The sequence below is a fragment of the Globicephala melas genome, chromosome 14 (genome assembly GCF_963455315.2).
Source record: "Globicephala melas chromosome 14, mGloMel1.2, whole genome shotgun sequence".
Lineage (NCBI taxonomy): Eukaryota > Metazoa > Chordata > Mammalia > Artiodactyla > Delphinidae > Globicephala > Globicephala melas.
The window spans coordinates 14,720,090-14,747,065 of NC_083327.1; the positions used below are offsets into that span (position 1 = coordinate 14,720,090).

The 26,976-nt window shown below is 40.3% G+C and overlaps 1 protein-coding gene across 9 annotated transcripts in view; it reads left to right on the top strand.

Moving 5' to 3' along the window:
- The window catches only part of BCKDHB (branched chain keto acid dehydrogenase E1 subunit beta), a 729,304-nt gene that overhangs the window by 21,155 nt on the left and 681,173 nt on the right, over positions 1-26,976 (top strand). For all 9 annotated transcript variants that reach the window (XR_009558664.2, XR_009558665.1, XM_060283289.1 and 6 more), the window contains exons 4-5: positions 26,180-26,313; positions 26,533-26,688. Coding sequence is in view for 7 of the 9 variants with exons in the window: in XM_060283289.1 (XP_060139272.1) it covers positions 26,180-26,313; positions 26,533-26,688 (290 nt within the window). In the remaining 2 variants the exon portion in view is untranslated. The remainder of the gene's footprint in view (positions 1-26,179; positions 26,314-26,532; positions 26,689-26,976) is intronic.

Below are 26,976 nucleotides of genomic sequence, written 5' to 3' on the forward strand. Positions count from 1 at the left end.
AGTATGATAAGTTTAAAATGTGGAGGCTGAAGGCAAAATCTTTTGACAAGTCTTATACTTTCACCAGAATTAGGAAATGAACATCTTCAACAGAAAAAGTGACCTTGCATTATATGTTCCTCCAGCAAAGAAAGGGTTACTTGAGTAATAATCACACTCTTGTATTTTCTGTCAGGTTCCACTGAATAATGGTAACCTGTGAGATGGGGTTTGGCCTCTGGGCAGTTGAAACTAATTTTAGTGAAAAAAAAAACAACAAAAAAAAACTTGGTAAACTAATGATTGTTCTTCAGGAATAGGTTTATTTCCCCTATGGAAGTATATACATTTATGACTTCAGGGCAAATTGAATACCAGATATAGATTGTAAGATACCTAACTCTTCCATGAATTTGGAGTAAAAACAGGAATTCATAAGATGGTGTAAACTTTTTTTCTAATATGCTTAAAAAGTATTTTAGAAGGCTTGAGAGTAGCTGTGTTTTTCTTTCTTCTTAAAAGTCAGTCACTTTAAATTGCTCCTGTTATTATAAGGCCCCTTTGTTTACTGAAAGTACACATGTGGGAAAACTAGTTAAAGAACATGTTAAAATGCCTTTCTTTTCATCCAGTTGAAGGAGTTACCCTCAAAAATGGGATGGAGATATTATTGGCATATACTTTATATTAGTTTCCCTTACACGTTGCTTTAATGTCCTTTTGTGAATTTTCACTGCCAAAAAAAAACGGTTTTAGAATCTGCTAAAATTAGAATTGGTACAGACAGTCACTGTATTTCAATTTCTTTAAAAATCAAACTGAATATCCTCACAGTAGGCATGTTGACCAGTGGCTTAACAAATTACATTTAAGAGAGTAAGGTATTTATTTTGTAGGGTATCAGGGCTGGAGAGAAATTGAGTATATATCTAGTCCAGCAATTCTCAACTGGGGGTGGTTTTGCTCTTCTGGGGGCATTTGGCCACGTCTAGAGCCATTTCTGGTTGTCACAACGGGGGGTTGCCACTGGTACGCAGTGGGTAGGGGTCAGAGATGCTGATAACTATCCTTTGGTACAGAGGGCAACCCTCCAAACAAAGAATGATCTGACCCCAAATGTCAGTAGCTCTGAGGTTGAGAAACCTTGATCTAGTTCTTCTCCACATAATGTAGAAACTGAAGTTCTGCGAGGTTAGATGTTACCAAGTTGCCCAGCGGCAAGTAGGTGAGCCAGACCCAGAAGCCAGTTCTGAGCTTTTGGTACTACATTGTTTTTCCTTCTTATTTTATCAATGAGCAACTCATTGATATAAAAACACGAGAAATGTAAGGAATGTATAAGGAATTTTAATAAACAAAGCTCAGGGGTTTTGACTATTCATGAGGTAAGAAGCAGCTAGTCATCGATAACCCATATTAAAAAGTTTTTAACAATTCTTTTCGTGACTCTTGTGAACAAGGTTTTCGATTAGCGCATTAAGTTGTTCTGAGGTGGCAGCTGGTGCTTTGACTTTTTTTTTTCTTAGTTGATTAAATAATAAATGTCAGAGCTGCCAGCAGGTGTTCTCTTTGACATTTTAAGCATCAGAGTGTAATGACCTTAAGCCTGTTTTTCTCAACCTTATTTGCAATGGCAGGCATTTAAAATGATCAGATGTGAGCACCAGCAGGGGCTTAGGAGGTGGGCTTGGGCTAAAGTAGACCAGGAGAAATGGGAATATGGACCATTCTTGTCAGAAAGTATAAAATTGATTCATGTATCTTTTTAAACATCATCATTAAGAATTTGAAAAATGAAACTATATCAAGAGCAACATAGATTAAGAGAGAGTAAAAGGTCTCTTATTTTATATTTTCACTGTCAAGTATGACATATCTCATCTGTCCATTTGATATTAGGGATGTTATCTCTATGTTAGCATCCAAAATCTGGTGCTGGGTCATAAAAAAATCCTCTTTTAGACCGGTACTTTTTTCTTTTTTAATTTTTTTTTAAAAATTTATGATTTATAAATTTATTTTATTTATTTTTGGCTGTGTTGGGTCTTCGCTGCTGTGTGCGGGCTTTCTCTAGTTGTGGCAAGCAGGGGCTACTCTTTGTCGCGGTGCACGGGCTTCTCATTGCAGTGGCTTCTCTTGTTGCGGAGCACAGGCTCTAGGCACACAGCCTTCAGTAGTTGTGGCACGTGGGCTCAGTAGTTGTGGCTCGCGGGCTCTAGAGCGCAGGCTCAGTAGTTGTGGCGCACGGGCTTAGTTGCTCCGTGGCATGTGGGATCTTCCCGGACCAGGGCTTGAACCCGTGTCCCCTGCATCGGCAGGCAGACTCTCAACCACTGCGCCACCAGGGAAGCCCTAGACCGGTACTTTTAACAGAGGGAAAAACACAAACTTTTTTCTTCAGCATTTCCTGGATTTGGGTGCACTGGACATTTTTAATTGTTTTAGTTGGGACAGCTCACTTTCTAATATTTACATATTGAAGCAAGCGATTTTTTTTTTAAACTTTACTTTTCATGGGTTCAGAATTGTTGCTCATTTGATTCAAGTCTAATTTTTGAATTATAAGGCTTTTCTTTTTAGATCCCAGAAATGATCAGGGGCAGAAGCGGACCAGTATAACCATTTTCACATGGGCAGTTCAGATTGCCCAATATCTGGGAATCCCTGGATTCTCCCACTCTCTTTTGTTTATCTTAAGGAAACAGATCACAAACGCATTAAATTACAACTGAGAAAGAACTGCTCTTTCTTCTAAAAGTAGCATGGCTGGTGGCATGGCAGCTATATGGCAGCTTAACTTCTACAGGCTTGCATATCGAGCTGTTGTCACTTACCTGTCTCAGGAGGTTTGAGGCTACATGTGTAGGTTATTACATAGCTAGGCAGTCTGTGCTTCAATTCCAACTTGGAATTCCACTGGTTAGTGCCTTGCATGCAGTTATAAAGTCACAGAGTAATTAAATTCACGAGGAACAATGATTTGCTAGTCAAGTCGGGAGTAGCCAGTAAAAACAGCCCCGCGCGGAGGACAGCATTCATTGTCATTTGCAAGATCCCTGTGGAGCGAGGCCTCCTATGTCAAGCCATAGAGGTGGGAGCCCAGTGCTTTGTTTTCTGTTCCTGTTGAGTGGAGGGTTCTCAGTTGCTTAGATTGGCAGAGGGGATGGGGGATCAGTTAGGTAAATGTTGGTGAGTGTCACGTGCTAAGGAATCACTTGGGAAACCTGTTGGACAAAAAGTTTTTGGTTTCCGACTGAGCAGCTACACCCAAAGGCAGCTTCAGCAATGCAATGCCTGACCTTCTCTAGGGGCATCCTGTCAGCCCTCTCCCCCTGAGGGCCTCTGGCCACCAGCCAGAAGTGGTGGCATGGGGCCAGCCTTAAAATTAGCCAATAGATTCTTTTTCTGTAGTTTTGGCTTCTGGACACTTAAGCAAAGTTGGTAATAAGAGATTTCTCCTTATCTCTGTTTCTGGGCAGGCTGTTCCTTTTAATCCTCGTCTTTTTCTCTTCTGGTTGCTGCCAGCTTGGAGTCCAGCAGAAACAAAGAAACTTGTTTCTAAGCCAAAAGGGAACACACGCGAACACAGTATTACATTCTTCATTAATCGAGAATCTGTAGACTCCGAACTTGAGCATTTTGTTCTTTAAAAAGGGAAGGTTCCTCGAAACTCAAAAGGAACCTTTTATATTACTTTAGGAACGTGTTAGTTCATTAATCAGATGGAGAAAGGAACATATGAACTGGCATAAACCCGTTATATCACTTCAGATCTAAATTAAACACCGATAGACATTAAAAAGTTCCACAGCGTTCTGAACAGATTCCTAAGTCCAGCTGAGTCATTTGCCTGAAGAAGGCAACTTTTCCTTTGTTAAATATTCTACAGAGTTTCTGCCCAAGGACCTTCTAGCTTTTAATTATTCTGTACATATATATCAAGGTTACAACTCTGCTCGCAGTATTTAACCTTTATACAAAAAGAGGAAAAAGTTAGATATTGTGGCATCCAATTATTGCACTAGTTGTGTTCTTTTAAATGCCTTCCTTTATCCCACAATCTGTTGATAGTGACTCAGGTGGGGAACCAGGAACCTCTAACCTACATAGTCTCTCCTGATCTCTCTCAGATACTTAGAAGCGGAATTTGAGCCATATAGACTCAGTGAAGCGTGGCACTCACTCAGTTCTTGCCAAATTACCTTTATTCACTTTCTTACCTAGTTCCTGCTATTTCTTTCTGCAGGCAGAAGGCGGCTCACCACTCAGCTTTAGCTCCCATTATACTTAAGGATTTCGGTCAAGTACAATTTCAGTGAAATGTGTTCCCAATGTTTCCAGGCTGGGCGATCCTTAGGTGATTCATTTTACCAAGGGAGCAATAGCCAAGTTACTGAAAACTCTTTCCTGGTTTAAATTTCCTAGTGGCCACGGAGTGCTACTGCTGTCACTTATTTCCACCCCACTTCCCTTTCTCTCAGAAAAATCTCTGTGGTCCAGGGAATTATAGGATCAGAGAATAGACATGGTTCTTTGGAAGAGCTGTAGATAGGTACTTGGCTTTCAGTGGGAGAAGAGTCTAACATACCAGGATCTCCTTGCCCAGTTTTATTGGTGCAGGTCCCTTTCTGGTATGATTTGTGTCTATTTGTGGACTCATGTTGGGAGGTCTTTGTTCAACAGCAGGACGCTTTCCTCCCTAATTTCTGCAGGACCGCTAAGGGATCAGGCCCAGCTGTTAGGCTTTGGTGTTATTTTCTTTTTTCCTCTTGTGGGTCCCTCTGGTGGAGGCTTTATTTAGCAGTTAGTAACTGTATTGCCTTGCCTGTCCTCTTCTCTGTGTGCAGCCATAAGTGGACTGGTGTCCAGCCTCTGGAGAACAGCCAAAGGAAGGAAATGAAGAGGTTCTGTTGATGGTGCAGTGACATGGATCTGTGGTCCCTGACTTTGCTAACATGGTGGTATCAGTGGTGCTTGAGGCAACTTTAACCTTTACCAATTCTCCCAACCACCTCATGCGTACATACAGTCTAAGTAAAAATGATGGGCTAGCTATGAGAGTGAAAGGTCAAGACGAGTCATCTGCCTTTAGTCTCTAACTAGAATGCTTCTCCTTTGCTCCCCCTATATAGATATTCTGGAGCCTCTGTTGCCTGGCAACTTCATCAGTTTCTTTGGGTCAGTTTTATGATTTCTGCAGAAAGGGAAGGTTGCCACTCAAAATAGCCCCGGGTCAGTTCAAGCATGTGGTGCGATTGCTAGGCCAGCCGTTCGCAAGTAACGAATAACGAAGGCAGTGATGGGCTGAATCACAGTCAGTGGAGAAAGGCTGGCATTGACTGTTACCATTGCCACATTGACTAATGGACACAGGAAGCAGATGGTTAATATTAATGTGTCATCCGACAAGTAGAAAAAACATCCCCCAACTTTGTCTTAGGCTGAGGCATTTCTTTAGTATTTCCTCAGATTACTTAGGTTATTTTCCTGGGTTCAGAGACCAATGTATTAGGCCCCAGAGTTTGTTGAAGACGCCACCATAGGAGGGCCGGTGCCTTTCAGTTGTGTGTGTATGTATGTGGGGTAAATGTCTGACGTAGGTCTCCAGACACCAACACTATTCACTGCCCCGCACTGCTGCTCAGCCGTGCCTGTAGGTTACAATACTGATGCTTCCGTTTCACCCCAGAGATTCTGGGTTACTGGTCTGGGGTGTGGCCGGGGTGTTGGAGTTTTCAAAGGTCCCCAGGTGATTCAAATGTGCAGTCGAGTTTGAGAACTACTGTTCTAGAAGATAGTAAAAATTTTAACCTATAGTTCCTACCTTTAAGAACATCCAGTACACGTGGTGGACCAAAGCATCATCCCATGGGGAGTAAAGTAACAGTTTAAGAGTGAAACAAAAATGTGAACTGATGGAAGCCGTGCCCAGCAACTTTCTTCTATTTAGTCCAGAATGTAAATGACAGGGTGAATGAAACTGTGTGCTGAGAATTTTGGTGGAAAATGGTGGCTAAGACCTCTGGGAAAAGAGACAATTGGACGCAGGTAGCGATATTTGTTTCCTTTCGAACTCCCACTGAAAGGTCTATGGATCTTCTTTTGTAAAGGCCTAAATCCGTAAGGATGGGATTGGAGACGACAACATGAACAAAACGTTGGAAGCTGGAAGGTCAAGGATGTAATAAGCTTGGAAAGACAGAATCTGGAATGGGCAGCGGGGCAGCTAAGAACCAGCCTCACTTACGTCACAGAGTTACGCAAAGGCTCGGGAATCGGCAACACCAACACCTCTGGGAATAGGAGTGAAGGGAGGTGGTGCTCCAGAATAAGGAGAATTGGTTGAAAGTCTTTTAAAGAAGCCCTCAGATCTCCAGCATCCCTTCACCACCTGGCAGAATCCTGGAGGTTAATGATCCATGGAGAGGGTAGATGTTGACCAGCTAGATGTAGGGAGGCTGGGAAGTGTAGTCTTTAAAGTGTGTGGATATGTGCTTGGCTAAAACTCCGGGGTTCTGTTACTGTAGAAGAAAGAGAGAATGAATATTGGGGAATAACTTGTGGTCAGTACTATGCCTATACATACAGGTATTTGCTCCGTAAGTTTAATATTATTAGTAATGATAATGATGACGGTGATAACAGTAGCTACAAACTCTTAACCATGTTTTCTATGTGCCTAACCCTGTTCTAGGAACTTTACATATATTAGTTCACTTAGTCCTCACAATTCTGTGAAATTCGTTCTGCTATTATCCCATTTTGCAGATGTAGACACTGAGGCCCGCAGAGGTTAAGTCACTTCTTCAAGGTTCCAGAACCTTGAAGAACCAGGCCTGAGACCTCATCTTCCTGTGAAGAAAGCTGACATTGTGATAAAGCTTCAGGAAAATTTGATTTCAAATTAATGTTGTTGAATGTACTGGTTTTGGGTTCTCTGTGAAAGAAATTATTCTAATATCTATGCTTGAGAAGTAGAAGGGATATTGCGTTTTATGAAACTTCCATGTGTATACAAATTCAACTAACATTAGAATGCAAATTTAAGTTAATATTTGAAGTTTATGTTTTGTTTAAAAAGGGTTCACATGTTTTGAATCCTGTCGTAGAAGCCGGTAAATGACGTAATCAAATTGGTCATTTAGGACCTAACTGTGGCCACAGCCTTGGGGAGCTGGGAGACTAAGGGCAGGGAGACCAGGAGTGGGATGATTGTTGATTACAGAGGTTCTTAAATTTCAGTACACATCAGAGTCACCTGGAAGGCTTGCCCCATCACAGGTTACCCGGTGCTATCCCCAGAGTTTCTGATTCAGTAGTTCTCAGGTGGGGCCCAAGCAATTTCACTTCAGTGAGTTTCCTGCTGCTGCTGCTGCTGGTCCGAGGACCACAGTTTGAGAACCACGGCGTCTATCTGAGAGGTAATGAGAGTCTAAGCCGTGGCAGTGGAGGAGAGATGGAGTCAGGAAGGGGTCAGTGAAGAATTAATCAGGGACAGTTGATAGGACTTGTGGTTCTTTGCAGGTAGAGGCAGATGGAGAGTAAAGGATTTAGAGCAATTGTCAGGGGTTAAATATTGAAATATTGACTGCAAAGTTTCCATTGGGTATGCACCTAGAAGGCCATCGGCGACTTGTGACCTAAAAAAATAAAAGCGATTTTCATGGAAAAGTGAGGTAAGAAATAGCTTAGATGACTAAAGCTTTGAGGAGGTATGATTATCCGGTAAGAGCGTGTAGAATATAGATTTCCTTAATTCTGAGACATCGGATTGTACTCTGTCCCGTTGCTCGTTTTAGCTGGCCAGCTGGTTTGGACCAAACTAAAGGCTTCATCGTGTTACACATCGTGATACTTCCTGGCTTTCCCCTGACCTTTTGTTTAAAAATTGATCTGCCATTTACAAAGTATTAATCCTTCTCATCCTTCTGAATGTATGCACATTGGTTTTAAATCAGGGAGCAACTGTTTCCCTTTCATTTCATTACATTCGGTGACTTTCAAGCTGCCTCTTGGATCCTGCTGTGGGTTCTCGAAAGAAGCCAGATTGAAAACTTCAGAGCTATCGAGTTCTGATGGTTCTATCTTGGGGTTTCTCTCACTACTGTTTCTACTGTGATTGGCAGAGTTCACTCCCTCCTTATTTCTCTTTTTAAAAAAAAATTTTAAATTGAAGCATATTTGACTTATCATGTGCTAGTTTCTGGCGTACAACAAGGTGATTCAGTTATATAAAAATACACATTCTTTTTTATATTTTTTTCCATTATGGTTTATCACAGGATACTGAATGTAGTTCCCTGTGCTCTACAGTAGGGCCTCATTGTTTATCCATTCTCTATATAAAAGTTTGCATCTGCTCATCCCAAACTCCCAATCCATCCCTCCCCACCCCCCTCCCCCTGGGCAATCATAAATCTGTTCGCTATGTCTGTGAGTCGGTTTCTGTTTTGTAGATAAGTTCATTTGTGTCATATTTTAGATTCCACATGTAAGTGATATATGGTATTTGTCTTTCTCTGTCTGACTTACTTCACTTAGTATGATAATCTCTAGATCCATCCATGCTGCTGCAGATGGCATGATTTCCTTCTTTTTTATATGCCCTCCTTACTTCTGATCTGAGTGATTATAATCTTTGTCACAAGTCTGTTCTAACTCTCTTCCCTCCTCGAGTTCGTGTTATATACATCTGTGAGATTAGCTTTTCCAGAATACAGCTCTGATCACAATACTTTCTTGCTTAAAATCTTCCCCGTGTTGAATGGTAAAATCCAGTTTCCTTAGCTTGTGTTTACGATCATAAATGGTCTGGCTTTGAATTTTCTTCCCAACTTTAGTTTTCCCCCCAATACTATTGGTTGCGTCCCACACTGCTCCCAACTGCCTCTCTGCCTATGTGATGCTGTTTCTGCCCCTCAGAAGCTCCTCCTCTGCTTCCCATCTGACCTGTGCCATCCTCCACAACGCCTCTTGCTCAGCCTTTACCACCTAGAAGTAATTTCTCTGTCTGTTTCCGTCTAGCGCCACATCGGTAACTCATATACTTTGAGTTACTTTGTCCCATGTTTTACTTATATTTACAATTCATCTTCCTATCTCCCACGAGGCCCAGAATAATGCCAAGCATGGAAATTGGTCGAATGACTGGAGGAGTGGGCAGCCGGTTGTCTTAGTGCACATAAAGTGATGATTCCCTTAACTGCCACAGCAAGAGTATTACATATCAGGGAAGACTTCTGATGGGATTCTTTTTTAAAGCTGCTGTGAGTGAGGGCTTAGGGACCTCTTTAAGGATCGTCTGTCAACTTTGTCGGACCTCTTTTCAATCAGAAATCTTTTTTATTTAACTTAAGTCTTAGTTTTTGATTGTGTCCTAGATATTTCAGGGAGCCGGCCGCTACTCTGATTGCATGTGGGATCTCACTATGGCAAGCTTATAAAGTATTGCCCGGATGACACGTGTGTATGTATATGTGTGGCACATATACATGAATGTCTGTCTTACCTGAGATTAATATGGGGAGCCTCTGTGTTTTCCCGCACCGTGGTTATTAGATGGATTCATGGGCTCACGACGGTGCTTAATGATCTATACCAGTTATTTTCTACTTTTTGATAAATTCCATTGATGTTTACTGATTCTGCTTTATTATCGTTGAAGTATGAACTAGAAAAGTGCTGTACACAAGTACTTAGACTGCAGAAGTGATATGCGGGTTTTGTTCATAATCATTGATTTTAGGGGAAGAAATATCTAGAGCTAGCAAAAGAAATGATAACGCGATGGGTTATCAAAACTATTAAACATTGCAGATTTAGAAGAGAATGATATCATTGAATCTTCAAAACTAACTTCTTTTTGGCTGAACGTCAATCATCTGGGGCTTTTAAACTGGATTATTTTGGGGGCCATATTAAGGATTGTAATTATGGTATCTGTGTTTAGCTCTGCGTGTATGTGGACCTTGAATTATTTCTCTAGCCCTGTGACTCATGGATACTTTAAAAAGAGCGGATAGAGTTTGTGAATGTTGTTTATTTTCTGGTTAAAACTGGTCCTTCATTCTCTGGAGCTTTATTCTATTAATAGCTCTTCAGTTCGGACTTAGAATTGGTTTAATGTTGACTTTCTCCTATTTACAAAGGGGAAAGTTCATTTATTTTTTTGTGCTTCTTTGTCACGCTGTTCCCTTTGCTTCTGAGAAAAGGGCACCAGCCTATTTAGATAGGGACCTTTAGGCTATTTATAAAGCAAGGCAGGTTAATTGAAATTGAAAGCTCGGTAACGTCCTCCTCGGTGAATGACGCACATGGATGATGTCGCGTGCTGTGTGCCCTTCTAGGCAGGAATCAGCTGGAGGAACTTGTGTGCTTTGAGCTCTGGTGTTGACGTAGGTGCTGGGTACGGATATGTTTTAGGAAACATCTCATTTCCATATAAATGAAGGAAGATTAAAAAAAATTTTTTTAGATGGCTTGCCCTGAAATTCCAGCTGGTACCACAAAGATGATGAAAATATTTCTTTTGACGATCTGGAAAAACAGCTTTGGTTGTATTCAAGCACAGTGAAGTCATCACAGGTTTATTCCGAAATACTTATTGTATTCATTTATTGGAATCTGTTTATTCCAGCATCGGCTATGTGTATGTTTATTTGAAAAAATTAATACACTTTTTAGTGTGTATTTCTCTAAATAACGCTCGAGACTCTCAATAAATTTTAAGTAGCTTCACTTAATAAATTTGTATAGTTTCATCAGTAAATGTGTCGATTTGATTATAATAAAAGGTAGAACCAAATAGGTCATCTTCTTTCTTACGTGATGAAACTGTGGTTCTTCTTTTGAGACATAGTACAATATCAGTTTGACTGGAATGAGTTTTTGTGTTTTTCTTTCCAAGTGGCACTTAAAGGACAGTCTTACTTAAGCTTGGATAGTTGTATAGTACATATCCCCTAAAACCCAAGCATTCAGTTTAAATTCAGTTTTGTATAAGACAAGGTGATTTTGTAAGTGGGAATTCTGCCTCCTTAACTCGCATTGATAATGCTCAGAAACAAAATTTCAGCTTACGCACAAGTGTTAAAATACCAGTGGTTGATATATTACTAGTTATACTTGGTCTCCTGTGGGCCCGTAGCCCCCGTCAGAGTCAGTGCTGGGCGATTCCTGCCGATGCCCGGGGCCCTGCGGTGCTGAGTTGGTCCCGTTCTGCCAGGGTCATATGGTTACCTTTGTGGATCATTGTGTGTAAGGGTCTTACTCAGATGCCTGGTGAACAGCACATAGTTCAGGACCAGACATCGGTTTGCTCCCATCCCGCCCGTGGGGTGGCGTGGAGCCACGGCTTCCAAGTGGAGGTCTGCTTAAATAGCACTGCAATCTGTTAGAATCAGCTGGCCCTCGTGCCCAAGAAGTGCGTTGGAAGGCTGTGGGCCTCTCGGGCTCAGTCCCTGCCCTGCACCATCTCCAGGCCTCTGCACATACACAGCTGCAGCCGTAGAGCATTTGTTCCTCAATCCAGGAGTTGCCCTTGATTGTCAACCCTTCATTCTCACTCCTGGGATACGTTTTGTGTTGTTGCTGTTATTTTTTAATTGAAATGTAGTTGATATAATAGATATTACGTTAGTTTCAGTTGTACTACATAGCGATTTGACATTTGCGTGCATTATGCAACGATCACCACGACAGGCCTAGTGACCATCTGTACTCCTGGGCTGTCTCTGGCGGAAGGTTAGCAGTGGCTGGGCATGTGTAGCCCTCCTCCACCCAGTGGTAAACCTCAATCTTTGGATGAAGGTGTGTGCTAGCCTCCGGCTGTGCCCGTCCGTGGTCCTACTAATGGAACAAGATTTTGGTTCATTGTTGAGAATTGCTTGTCACGACCCTGCCGCCATGACTGACCTTGCTTCCCTGTCCCCCGCCAGCCTTCACCCCGGGTGGAGAGAGTACTCGTTGTGGAGTGACTCAACCTGCCCTTGACATCTGCTAGCTGGGCTGCTGCGCTGAGTGGGCTCCTCCAGATGGTCGGGGGTCTTGAAGACTGCTTATGGGCCCCAGTACCTCTCAGTGCCAATCCTCAGGGCTTCTCAACTAACAACACTTAAATCCTTTTGATTCTATAGTGTTGCTCAAACCCTTTCTTCATTTTATTTTCATTACCACTATCCTGATAATACTTTACATTCTTATAATACCTTATGATTTGCAAAGCACTTATATATGCCTTATCTTACTTGATCCTGGTTGGTAGGCAGGTTAGTTATTATTATTTTTTAAAATAATTTTATTTGCTCTTTTGGCTGCATTGGGTCTTCGTTGTTGTCTGCGGGCTTTCTCTAGTTGCGGTGAGCAGGCGCTACTCTTCATTGCGGTGCGTGGACTTCCCATTTTGGTGGCTGCTCCTGTTGCAGAGCATGGGCTCTAGGCGTGCGGGCTTCAGTAGTTGCAGCACACGGGCTCAGTAGTTGCGGCATGTGGGCCCTAGAGCACACGGGCTTCAGGAGTTGCGGTGCATGGGTTCAGTAGTTGCGGCGTGCGGTCTCTAGGATGCGTGGGCTTCAGTAGTTGTGGCACGCAGGCTCAGTAGCTGTGGCTTGCAGGCTCAGTAGTTGTGGCGCACGGGCTTAGTTGCTTTGTGGCATGTGGGATCTTCCCGGACCAGGGGTCAAACCCGGGTCCCCTGCATTGGCAGGTGAATTCTTCACCACTGCGCCACCAGGGAAGTCCAGGTTAGTTATTTTTATCCTAATTTTATGAATGAAGAAACTGAAGCCCAATCCAAGATCATACAGATCGAAAGTGGTGGGACCACATCTGAACCCATGAGTTCTGACTTGGAGTCCACAGTTTTAACCATCATGCTAACTAGTGTATATACCCCAGACTTCCCATCTTTATCTCCCACTACTCTTTCTAATCCATTTGTACTTCAGCTGCCTTGATTCACTTCCCAACTCTGAATTTGCACTTTATTTCTTGCCTCTGTGCCTTTGGTCACACTATTCCTTCTTCTATCTGTGCCTATTGAAATTCTGCCCATTTTCTCAGGGTCCAGTTCCAGTGTGTTCTCCTTCATGAAACTTTGCGTGATTCCTCCAAGCCTGAAAGAATCTCTCCTTCCCCCTCCTCTAATAGCATTTTATTTTTACATCGCTTTCTTGTATCATAGTTATTTATATTTGACTTATCTCCTTATTACATTGTAAGTTGTTTGAATATTTAAAAGTGTAACATTGTTTAAATGGTATATTATCTCTGTCATTTGTAGCATCCAACTACAGTGCCTTGTATATGGTCAGGTACATATTGGGTAAATATTTATTCCACTGGGTAAAAAAAATTATATCAAACAATATTTTTCACTGGATCAGAGTTAAAGCTCTGATGGTGTCAAAAGGATGCAGGGCTTGATATTATTTCTTGCTACATCCATCTAATAAGCTTAGAGGGGTGAGAAAGGGAGGGTGGCAGGGAGGTGCAAGAGGGAGGAGATACGGGGATTTATGTATACGTATAGCTGATTCATTTTGTTATACAGCAGAAACTAACACACCATTGTAAAGCAATTATACTCCAACAAAGATGTTAAGAAAAAAAAAAGAAAGGTATACTTCAGATATCTCACTCTCTTAGTATATCCTCAGTTTATCCTACATCTTAGGATACAACTCATTTGTTAAAGATCTTATCTAAGTTGCAACAAATTGAGCACTTCATTCATCTTAAAAAAATTTTTTTTAATTGAAGTATAGTTGATTTACAATGTTGTGTTAATTACTGCTGTACAGCAAAGTGATTGTTACCCACACACACACACACACACACATATATATATATATATTCTTTTTTAAAATATTCTTTTCCATTATGGTTTATCTTAACATCTCATTCCAATGTTTCATATTTTTAGTAACCTTCAATCTGATAATTGCTAAGAGTAATTGCATTTCTTGGCAAACAAAAGAAGATCCAACTTCTAAGTCCCCAAATAATTTTATTTCACCCTTTAAGATTTCTTTATAATCATTAAAAGTAAAAAAAATCTCTTTAAAATTTATGCCCAACTTCTAAGAGTGTAGCAAGCAGGAAATATTGAATTTTTTTGAATAACTCTATCATAATTATGATCATGTGAACTGTGAAGTTGAGATAGTCGTTTGGAGATACTCGGTTGAATCTGAATTGATGTGAGGACTTTACTTGAAATTTCCCTTATATCTAATAGCTTCCCTTTCTCTCCACCCCTTTTCCTATAAGATGGATGATGTAAAGACTCCTTGACACTTTACTATTAGTAACATCTTAGTTTTATGCACAAGTTTGGAGATTTTATACTGCCTTTTCAGGATAGAAACATGTATACATTTATGCAGAGTAATAGTACTATACTGCAATGGAATTAATTATTGAATCAAAGTTTGAAGCACTTTTTTTTTTAAAGATTTTTTTTGATGTGAACCATTTTTAAAGTCTTTATTGAATTAGTTACAATATTGCTTCTGTTTTTTTTTTTTTTTTTTTTTTAAATTAATTAATTTATTTGTTTTTGGCTGTGTTGGGTCTTCGTTTCTGTGCGAGGGCTTTCTCTAGTTGTGGCAAGCGGGGGCCCCTCTTCATCGCGGTGCGCGGGCCTCTCACTATCGCGGCCTCTCCCGTTGCGAAGCACAGGCTCCAGACGCGCAGGCTCAGTAATTGTGGCTCACGGGCCCAGTTGCTCCGCGGCATGTGGGATCTTCCCAGACCAGGGCTCGAACCCGTGTCCCCTGCATCGGCAGGCAGATTCTCAACCACTGCGCCACCAGGGAAGCCCTGCTTCTGTTTTATGTTTTGGTTTTTTGGCCGGGAGGCATGTGGGATCTTACCTCCCCGACCAGGGATCGAACCCTCGCCCCCTGCATTGGAAGGCTAAGTCTTAACCACTGGACTGCCAGGGAAGTCCCTGAAACACCTCTTTTAAAAGTTCTTTTAAGGAAATTCTCAAGTGTTTTCTTGACCATTTTTGAAATCACTGTTTTAAAGATGCTTCTAATTTTACTTCGTTGTTGGTAAGTAGATTATATACTGTGAAGGCTTAAACCAACCATCTTATTTGCTTTAGTTTTTGGAGAAATATCTGAGGGAATTTCAGGACACTGTTCATAAAGAATTTTTACATTCAGATTAAATGTTCAGAATTATTTTGCATCCGTGACTGTGTTGCCAGATAAGGTCTAATTAGATATATTTTAGCATTGATGAGTTGAGTAGTTTGCAGTAGCCAATTTAGGAAAGAAACTTCTCCAATAGAATGGAGCAAGTCTTGATAAAGGAAACAAGGCCACACTCAAATCAAAGCTCAGTTTCCTTATTTGAAGATGTGGGGCTGGTGGGAAGATCTTCAGTAGTACTAGGATTTTGTGCTTCTGTAATTTGTTTTTCTGCTTGCTGTCCTTTCATACCCAACCATAATTGTTACATGATCCTTAAGTTATTTCACAGATTCTCTACCTAGTTTTCCCTTTTGATTTAAAGAACATATTTTCCCCCTGTGGAATCCCTTATAGGTATAACTTTGAACTTTTTTCCTCCAGTAGATAATAGGAGTGTTCCTATATGCCCTTCCATTTAAATGAAGATTTCTAAATTAAAGATTAATTTACCCCATGATAAGTTGTTTTCTAATGATAGTGCTTTTAAACAATTGCCGTACTCTCCTTGGGTAATTTATTTTTAAAACCATTGTTTTTTTCAATGTATTCCTAAGTAGAATTTTTCTTCTAAAATTGAACAGTGGAATTATTTTATTTGATATTTTCCTAAGATTTTTTTTAAAGAGTTTAAAATTATTTATTTATCTATTTTATTTTTATTTTTGGCTGCATCGGGTCTTAGTTGCGGCACATGGGGGATCTTCGCTGAGGCCTGCAGGCTCCTCGTCGTGGTGTGCGGGCTTCTCTCTAGTTGCAGCATGTGGGTTTTCTCTCTCTAGTTATGGTGCACAGGCTCCAGGGCACATGGCCTCTGCAGTTGTGGTGCGTGGGTTCCAGAGCGTGTAGTTTGTGGCAGGCGGGCTCTAGTTGAGGCGTGCAAACTCAGTAGTCGTGGCACACGGGCCCAGCCGCCCCACAGCATGTGGGATCTTAGTTCCCTGACCAGGGATCGAACCCGTGTCCCCTGCACTGTAAGGTAGATTCTTTACCACTGGACCACCAGGGAAGTCCCTTCCTAGGATATTTTTTCTCTAACTTGTGTGAGCTAACTATTCTGGGAGTTTTCACATTTTCAGTGAGATTTAAAATTTGAGGGTTTTAGTATCAGTGATAATCTTAAAAAAATAATATAAGCATATCATCTGGATCACTTGCCATGTAATCAGATATTGCCATGTGATAAATTGGTGTTTGTGCTGTGTGAAGGCCAGCTACTTCACAGTGTCTGAAGTCTATGAAGCATTCACTGAACTTCAGATAACAAACTGTTCTAATAGCATCCCTGCATGCCATACCCAGAGGAACCAGCATTATAGCAATAACATGTTCAAGTTACAGACAGATGAATTTAATAGATTCCATTTAACTTTCAACCATTCATTCATAGTCAGTATATCCGTAAGTACACACTGAAGAATTTTCTATACCTGATTCCAGGGATAACTGAATAGATACGCATTTAATGAGGATTTCAACATGGTTGTGATACCAACTTTATCTGGAAGTAACTTCCTTAAAATTAGCATTCAAGGAATGCCGTGGGTATTTTTTTTAGTATGAGGTCTGCTTATCCTCAATTGTCAAAGAAAGCCATGAGGTTACGTATACTATTTTGTGCAGTGAATTTAAGTGAAAAGGCATTTGTTTTTCATTAGAATGATTAAGTAAAAAAAAAATCAGAAAGATTATAGATAGAATCCTGTCTGAAGCTACGTTGCTACAGCAGACAACCATTATTTGTTATACTCCATTTTTGCTGTTAACTTGAGTTGAATTGGTTATGCAGTACTTTTTTTTGTATTTAAAAGTTTGCTTTGCCTTTATCTTCTTATCAGGGTAATAAATGCTGAGTTTAATTTTGTATAAATTAAAATATATTAAAATTGATTTAAGTTGACATTAGGAATACAGAGTATATTTTTCCTTTAAAAGTTGTCCATCTAATACTTGGTTCGAGAAGTCCTGGTCTATGATATTGAACATTATTGTATCATAATTATAGTGGCTAACCCCAACCAGATGTTTCCTATTTCAGTTTCTATTAGATGATTTTATAATTTCCCCTGATTTTGGCTATCATTTCTTATTTTAATGTTATTTTGGTCATTTGTTTTTTTCATTCATTCATCTATTGAACAGATATTTTTAAAATGTTGTATGTCAAGGACTATTTAAGGCACTAGAGATGATTGAAGATAATTCTCCTCTTTATGCCTGGGTGAGTCTGTGGTCTCTCTTCACTGTCACATTTTCCCATTCTTTAAATGAAAAATGTCATGTATGTATTACTACATTTTCAAGTAAACTACTATCTGCCTTGCTGTCATATCTATATGTTTTGAGCACTTGGTGGGACATTACTGCATCCTGACTGTCATAGACTAAGTGCCTTTTCAGCCCAAGCTTGATGGGCCTTTTAAGCCTGTTCATTCAGGTAAAACTATTGAATGACCACTAAATTCAAGACATTGTGCTAGGTACTACTGAGTGTTCAAAGATGAGTGAGATAATAATCTGTATTCTCAGTAGAGGAGCTCACAAATTCTAATCCGGTCATTGAATCCTCGGAGCTGATTTGGGCTTTGCTGGATCTGGACATTGTTGGTTCTGCACCTAGAGTTGTAGGCTCATTGGTTACAGTGGGACCTTCTGCATTTCATCTATCCATTCATTCAATAAACATTTACTAAGCACATTTGCTCCTGGTTGATTTTTATCCTCTTTAATTTTTCTGTCTTATCTATTTTAATAACCCAGATCTCTTTCCTAGGAGTATTCAGAATAATAAATGTAGAATCTATAGAACAAAACTCACAAACAGCACTTTCTAGCTATTGTTGCCTGGAGGCTACAGTTTGGAGAATGTTACTGTAAGATCATTGTAAGCAGAGGTAAACTTACTCAATCTGGAGGCCTTGGAACTGGCATCTTCTGGAACCATAAATATAGTGCTGCTTTCCAGGGAAAGCGGGGTTAATCAGAAGATAGGGGCTGATTATTAATCATCTATATTCCCATTTTACTGTTAATTTACAGGATTAATTAATCAGACTGTCCAGAGTGATGCAGGTCCAAGGATGGCCTTGGCCAACCTGTGGGATGTCTGCAGTCATAATGACCCTTTTGAGTTGTCCGTAGGTGGGCTGAAATGACCAGGCCTTTATACTCTCACGCTGACTAATCATTGGATGTTGGCCCCCAAGCATGACCTCGAGCTTGGAGGTCAGTGTAGTTGAGGCTGAGGGCACTCTCAGCAACTGGGGCTGCAAGTTCTTCATGGACCGGGGAGCTGGGCTGCATGCATCAGTGCCCACCCCAGGCAGTAGACCATGACCGCTACCTTGATGGTAGGAGTGCCTATTCAACGCACTTTTTTGTTTTTCTAGTTATGGGTCATGAGTAGCCAAATTTAGTATGCTAGTATATGGCAGATTAGTTATGGCCAAGGTGGTTTATATTTCCCCTATTACTTTATACACTTTATATACTTTCCACCTAAGTATTAATATTCCTTACCTCCAATAATAAGTCTTGGTTTACTGAGGACAATCCTGTTTTCCTGGGACTGCTCAGTTTAGGCCTGTTGATCAGCTAACATCTGTTAATTATTTTTGGTATCCCAATACTCCCAGACGTATTTCAGTTTGGAACATAACTTGTATGCTCGTCTTACCTAGTATGTTTAGAAACATTTATTTGCATATTTATCTTCTAAATGTCTATCTGGCCTGTTTATCTAATGAATGCAATGTTCTGTTCTTTTCTACCTCTTATTTTAAGAATAGAAGTGATCTGGATTAACTTTGTATTTTTGCTTTATTTGACCCTCAAACAAATGCTTTTCATCTTTATTAAATTCTTCACCAGCAAACTTTATATCACAACATATTCCAGAAAGTGTGTGACTAAAATTACTGGGATATATTACCTGCCCTGTTAAAATTGTGTCTATAATGACATTTATTTCCCATGTTTTGTGTCTTAGTCACAAACGTTTATGTCCTTGTTTATCTTTCTGCTCAGGGAATCTGGGACTTGAGCGCTTTCTCTGATGGAGTTGATCTTTTTTCTGGAAGGATGTTCTGACCTATTCAGATTTGTGTCCTAAGGAAATCCTAGTTTCTTAGATAGAGATGGCCAGTTTTAGAGCTGCCTTTTCAGAATTTTTTATTGGGAAAAATTTAATTTTACCCTAGGTGGATTTAATAACTTACAGGACCACTTTATTCACAAGAAAAACTAATTTAAAACTGGCTATGCGTTCCAAACAATGTCTAGGCATTAAAGATACTGAGATCTTCAATTTTCTTAACCTACCAGGAGGTAATTGGTTGTCACCTTAAACCATGCTGCCGCTTTTTCCTAAGTGTTGTTTCTTTGCACTCTTTTTACTGTTTCTGGTCCACAGTTGTGGCCTAGATGTTGTCATAGGGAACGGGGTTCACTGGTGGATTCAGTTTGCCCATCTGTGATTCTTTGGCCAGAGAAGTCAACGGCTGGTGATGTTTGGCATCATTTAGTGGATGATGTCTTTAACAGATAGTACACTGCCAGTGGTGTCAAACTTCTTATCACGTTCCCTTTACAAAAGAAAAGCTGCTAGAAAGTGGTGGTATGACTTTATACTTAACCTTCAACGAATGAGAAGTTGGAGTCAGCTATTGAAACGATCAGCCATCTACACTTGTGCATTCTACACATATTTTTATTGACTGAGGGGATCATGGAGTTACACAAAGAGATTAGCCCAAAAGTTAAGGAAAGTTACCAAAATATAAGAAAGTGGCATCTTGTATGAATATCTTTTATTATTAAAACTTTTTTATTTCTTAAATTGAAGTATAGTTGATTTACAAAGTTGTGTTGGTTTCTAGTGTAGGTCAAAGTGATTCAGTTACATGTATATATATATTCTTTTCCATTATGGTTTATCACAGGATATTGAATATAGTTCCCTGTGCTATACAGTAGGACCGTGTTGCTTATCCATTCTTTATATAATAGTTTGTATCTGCTAACCCCAAATTCTGAATCCAACCCTCCCCCTCCCCCCACTTGGCAACCACAAGTCTGTTCTTTATGTCTGTGAGTCTGTTTCTGTTTTGTAGTTAAGTTCATTTGTGTCTTAGTTTAGATTCCACATATAAGTGATATCATATAGTATTTGTCTTTCTCTTTCTGACTTACCTCACTTAGTATGATAATCTCTAGGTCCATCCATGTTGCTGCAAATGAATATCTCCTATTCTTATTATCTGTATTATCAATAACCATAAGTTTATCTGAAATGTTAATCTTACTCAGTTGTCTTAAATTCAGAAAGAAGTAATTCAGGTATTATTTATTCTTTTCTGACCCAGTCAACGCTGTTGGTCATTGAAGAAATTTTAGTAACTGCAGTCCCACCACATCTCAGTTGGAAGCCTCCCCAGCTCTGATGTCTACCTTGAACCTGCCCAGCTCACTGCCTCTAGTGCTTTGACTCCAACAGTCCTTTGACCTTATTGATTCTTAAAATCCACGAATCCCACCACCCTGTCACTGACTCTTAACTCCCCCGACGACTTTTCTTCTCTTTACACCCAGTTTAAATTCCATGCCATGATTTGCTTGGCAAAATCCAATGCCAGTTAAATCCATCTCTGTCTAAATCCTAAATCCTGGGCTGAATATTGCTGGAACAAAACATGTCATCTTGCCAACTGACCTCACTTTCCGTTCAAGACTAGTGATCTCCACAGCCCACTCATGGTGCATGTTCCTGTTGCATTCACTCTTCCATTTTCCCAGATGACTATTTCATACACTCTTTTCTCAACACTGCCTCCCCTGTCCTTACTCTTAGCTAATAATCTAGTTTCACGTTTTACTAAGACGATAGATGCAGTGAACATAGAACTTCGGCAGGCTCTTTCCACTGCATCTTTCTGTGCACCAGCATCAGTGCCCGCAAATGCTTTCCTCCTGCACTCTGAATGAATGTCAGGGTTCTTGTCACCTCTCCATACCAGACCCCTGCCTCTGTCATCTTCGCAAACACATGATTCCAATCGTTCTTCCTTCTCTCCATTTCATTAATCTTCTCAATCGTCAATGTCCCCCTCTCTATTGATCATTTCTATCAGCCTGCAAATATCCTGTTATTTCTTCCATCTTAAAATAATCCCTCTATTGATTCCATATTCCTCTCCAGCTAGTTGTTGTTCCTTTTCTCTTCTTTCCTTTACAGCTAAATTTCTCCAAGTAATTGTCATTATTTCTTGTCTCCAATTTCTCTTCTCCCATCCCTCTTGAATTAGGCATTTGTTTTCTCCCTCCCTCCCACTTGGCAGACACTGTTATGTCTGGGTCACCAGTTAGAAAACCCTCAGCCCTCATCTCACTTTCAACTGGAACAGGTTGGTCTTAGAATCACTTGCTTCATTTGACTTCTAGGCCAGCACGTTCTACTATTTTTCCTCCAAACTCTGGCTTTTTTTCGTTCTCAACTTTGCTGATTATTTTTCATGTCCTTTTAACACTGGGTCTCTCCTTTCTCTAGGTACCCATTTAAATGTACTTGGGAATCTCATCCAATCACATGTTTTTTTAATGCAATCTTCATGCTGAAGACTTTCAACTCATATATCCAACAGTCTAATGAGTGGCTTTACCTTAATGTCTGAAGGCATCTCAAATGTAACATCTCCACAACCGGGCTCCTGGTTTCTCATCCCAACCTGCTGCTTCCTAGTTTTCGCTTCCTTGGGCAGTGGTAACTCTCTCCTCAGGCTACTCAAGCCAAAAGCCACTGACTCATCTTTAGCGTTTCTCTGACTCATACTCCACGTCCCTTTCCCTTTCCTTGGTAAATCCTTCTGACGCTATCTTTAGACTATATCTGGAGGCTCTTATCATCTCTTACTGGGATGATTGCAGCATCCTGTCGTCAGTCTTGCTGTGTCCACATTTGCCTATTTACAGACTGTTCACCAAATACCAGCCAGAGGGATCCTGCTGAAATGCAACTTGGAGGATGGCGTGACTTTGCTCCATGGCTTCCTGTCTCACTCACCTACTTACTGACTCACTCATTCTCACAGTCAAAGTCAGACTGTTTACAGTGCCCGCCCCCCACACCCCAGGCCCCGTCCGACCTGTGCCACTGCCCCAGCCCATCCTTTTAACTCTTCAGCTTCATCTCTTACCACTATTTCTCTTACTCCATACCAGGCACTCTGGTCTTCGTACCTTTCCTCTGAAGTGCTAAACATATTTATACCCCAGGACTTTTGCACTTGCTGGTCCCTCTGTCCAGAACACTGATGCCCTGGGATGTACTCACGGTACATTTCCTCACTTCCTTCAACTCTTCCTTTAAATGTCACCTCTCAGTGGTGCCTCCCCTATCTCCCTGTTGAAAACCATAGGAGTTCCACTTCCTCTCCCCTGACCACTTACTCCCTGTGTTACTGTTCTATGCAGCTCTTGTCATCATCTAATACGCTATGTATTTTACTCATTTATTTTGTTTTTATTGTCTGTTTTCCCTGACCAGAATCTAAGTTCCATGAGGATAGGATTTTTTTTTGGTTTTCTTTGCTGCTGTATCCTCTGCATCTAGAATAGCATCTAGACAATATTAGGTACTTTGTAAACATTTGAATACGTGTATGAATTATTTTTGTCTTTTCAGTATCATGATTGGTCTGTTACAGATATGAAACTGAGCCATAGGGAGTTTAGTAACTTGTGGTGATAGCACTTAAACCCAGATCTGTCTTAACTCATAGTGTAATCCCTGTATGTATTAATCACCCATTGGGATACTATGTGTATGAACTTTATGTTAGGTTAATTGCATTCTAAAGTAAAGGAAGTTATCAGTATTGTGCATTTTATTTGTACTCTTACTCTCAATCATGACCTGCTTGGGAGAAAATAGAAACAGATTTTTAAAAATTTTATACTTGCTTTTCATCTTTTTATTTTTTTTTAAGAAACAGACTTTTATTATTTAGTTCATGTTGAAGCAGTTTCTGTTAGAGCTTAGAAACTTGTTGGCGAGAGCTGTTAAACAGTTTCCTCAAACTGTTTTGGAGTAAGAGTTCTGAGAGACTCAACTTTAGCCCTCTAGCAGCAAAAAGGGTTATGTTTACTGAGATGAAAAATATCTGAATCTGGGCACTTGAGGTAGCAAAGAATAGATAGGAACCCTGCTCATCTGGTTGCGGTGCTTGCGGTATTCAGGGATGTGGATTCCACAGGTGGCAGCTGGAATCTGTGTTCATTTTCTACCAGTGAATTGTTCTTGGTCTAATGGAAGTGCAGATCTTCAGCAGTTATCAAGCTACTTGCAGTCAGATAGGAAACTGATGAGGGATGGGGGTCACAATTTCAGAAGGTAATCCCAGATCATGATGACAAACTAAACACGAATCCTGATTGGTCCCCATACTTTTCATCCCCTGGCCAGACTGTGGCCACTGCTTGTGTCCATCCAGCTCCCTGAAATGAGAATTTTTCATGAAATACTGATACTGGTTGAGAGGTGATAAAATTTCAAGTGAGAATTGAGTTGTATGCTAATAACGTATCCTGCGGATTAATGGAAAACCTAAGGTGTTTATCATGACGCTTTCATTGGAAGAGTGTCTAAAAGTCTTCAGTGGGTACGGCTGACATCTCTGATCAGCCCGGTGGGTCCCAGCTCTTGTCATCTGAGGCAGGCACGGGGTCAGCCGAGGGTTTGAGCAGAGTGCGTGCACAGATTTTGGGGTGCCCCCATGGAGTGCCCTGTTTTGAGGGACTTAGTGTCTCAGGTTCCAGCCACTGGCAGCCCCAGACTCCATTCCCTGACACCTCAAGTCAACAGGACTGAGTCTGTGTGTCTGAGTTCTAGCTGTCTCATGTCAGCCTGGGGAGTCCCCCACTGGGAACAAGCCTGATAAAGGTGGGGCCCGTCCTGCATGTGCTTCCTTTCTTTCAAGGGTCAAGTCTCCTTCTGTTCAGACCTGCTTTTTGGTTCTCTGACACCTTTAAGTAGTTGTTATATTCTGTCCAGATTTGTAATCATTAGATGTGGGAGGGCTAGTGTGACAAAAGCTACTCTGCCATTACTGAAATGGGAACTTCAATAAGTTGTGACATGTAGTTTTTTCATTATCATTCAGTTCAAGATACTTTCTAATTTCCATTATAATTTCTTCTCTGAGACATGGGTTATTTAGACGTATATTTAAAGTGTTCTTTCCTAATGCAAGGCTTAAAACAATTTTTTTTGAGGCATAACTGACATATTAGTTTTAGGTGTACAACGTAAGTGGGTATTTGTATACTTTGTGAGATGATCACCACTGTAAGTCTAGTCAACCTCTGTCACCTCACATAGTTAAAAAATTTTTTCTTGTGATGAGCTCTTTTAAGATCTACTCTCTTAGAAACTTTCAACTATGCAATACAGTATTATTAACCATAGCCACCGTGCTGTACATTACATGACTTATTTGTTTTATAACTGGAAGTTTGTAGCTTTTGACCACCTTCACTCATTCCCCAACCCTCCTACCCACTTCTGGCAACCAGCAACCTGTTCTCTGTACCTATGAGCCTGGTGTTTTGGTTTTCTTTCTTTCTTTTTTTTTTTTTTTCAGATTATACATATGAGTAAAATCACACAGTATTTGTCTTTCTCTGTCTGACTTATTTCACTTAGCATAATACCCTTTAGGTCCATCCATGTTGTTGCAAATGGCAAGATTTCATTCTTTGTTATGGCTGAGTAATATTCCATTGTGTGTGTGTGTGTGTGTGTGTGTGTGTGTGTCTGTCTGTCTCTCTCTCTATCTATCCATCTATCTATCACATCTTCTTTATCCATTCATCCATTGATGGACACTCAAGTTGCTTCCTCCATATCTTGGCTGTTGTAAATAATGCTGCAGTGAACGTGGGGGTGCAGATTTTTTTTTAAAACTTTACTATTGATTTCTAGCTTAATTCCACCATGGTCTGAGAATATACTATGTAGGATTTTAATCCTTTGGAAGTTGTTGATTGGATGTATAGCCCACTCTGTGGTCAGTTAGTGTCAGTGTTCTCTGTTTACTTGAAAAGAATTTGTATTCTTAGTTCTCGGGTGTAGTATGTCAATTAGGTTATGTTTGTTAATCATGTTCAAATGTTCAATAGTTTTAAACTTTTTATTTATTTATTTATTTATTGCGGTGCGCGGGCCTCTCACTGCTGTGGCCTCTTCCGTTGTGGAGCACAGGCTCCGGATGTGCAGGCTTAGCGGCCATGGCTCATGGGCCCAGCCGCTCCACGGCACGTGGGATCCTCCTGGACCGGGGCACGAACCCATGTCCCCTGCATCGGCAGGCGGACTCTCAACCACTGCGCCACCAGGGAAGCCCTTAACTTTTTATTTTGGTGTGCTTTTTCTGTCAGTGAGACTGGTACATGAAAATCTCCTACTATATTGGGAATTTTATCTATTTATCCTCTTAATTCTGTCAATTTTTTCTGTTTATTTGGAGCTTGTGTTATTAGATGACTATAAATTTGGAATTATATCCTCCTTATGAATTGAACCCTTTAACAGTATGAATTTTCCCTCTTTATCTCTGGTAATGCCTTTTCCCTTAAAGTCTACTTTGTCTGCAATTAACGTAGTGACACCAACTTCTTTTGGTTAGGTTTTCCATTGTGCGTTTTTTCCTTCCTTTTCTTTACATTTATCTTTATCGTTCGAGTGTTTTTTTTCAGTAGTTAGGTTTTGGTTTCTTGTATCCCAGTGTTACAATCTTTCTTTTAATTAGGATATTTAGATTATTTAGAGTTCATATAATTACTATGTTTGCATTGAAACCAACCATCGTACTATTTCTTTTCTGTTTCATCCACATATTCTATGCTTTTTTCTTCTATCTCACCATTATTAACTCAGTGAATTTTCAGATGTATTGTGCATTACATTACTCCCTTTTGTCACATTAAGATGACTTTCATTTCTTTTGTAGGTAAAGATAGAGTTTTTAATACCCCATTGTGTGAACAAGGAATTGTTGGATTTGGAATTGGAATTGCAGTCACTGGTGCTACCGCCATTGCGGAAATTCAGTTTGCAGATTATATTTTCCCTGCTTTTGATCAGGTAAGAAGATTGCATTTTACCATAATCGAGCCTTTCTAAGGGAAGTCCGTGAAGTATTAAAGAATTATCTCCACTCTCCCAACCCCTATCTTAGGAACTTTTTGTTACCTTTGAGCTATTTTGTTATGGACATATATTTAAAGATCAAATAAATGGCTTATGAAAATGGATGGGAAAAGGGACTCATTGTGACATGTTCCTTCTCTCTTTCCCCCTCAGATTGTTAATGAAGCCGCCAAGTATCGCTATCGCTCTGGGGATCTTTTTAATTGTGGAAGCCTCACCATCCGGTCCCCTTGGGGCTGTGTCGGCCATGGGGCTCTCTACCATTCCCAGAGTCCTGAAGCTTTTTTTGCCCACTGCCCAGGAATCAAGGTATTCTCACTTATGTACTTTATTTGCTCTCCATTTGATGTTTCTGTTTTGGTTCATTCGATTAATATTAACTAATATGGTTATCTAGAGAAAAGCAATCAGGATTTTTGGAATTTATGTGAACTTAATTGTTTTTAAGAAAGAGAGCTTTTATTTCATTTACATTAAGCAGCCAACATCCAGGTTTATAGAATATTTTCCTTGAAGCAGCACTGGCATTACCCCGATGTGAATTTCATAGACTTCAAATAATAAAACCGAGAACATAGTTTATCTTCCATCTCTTTC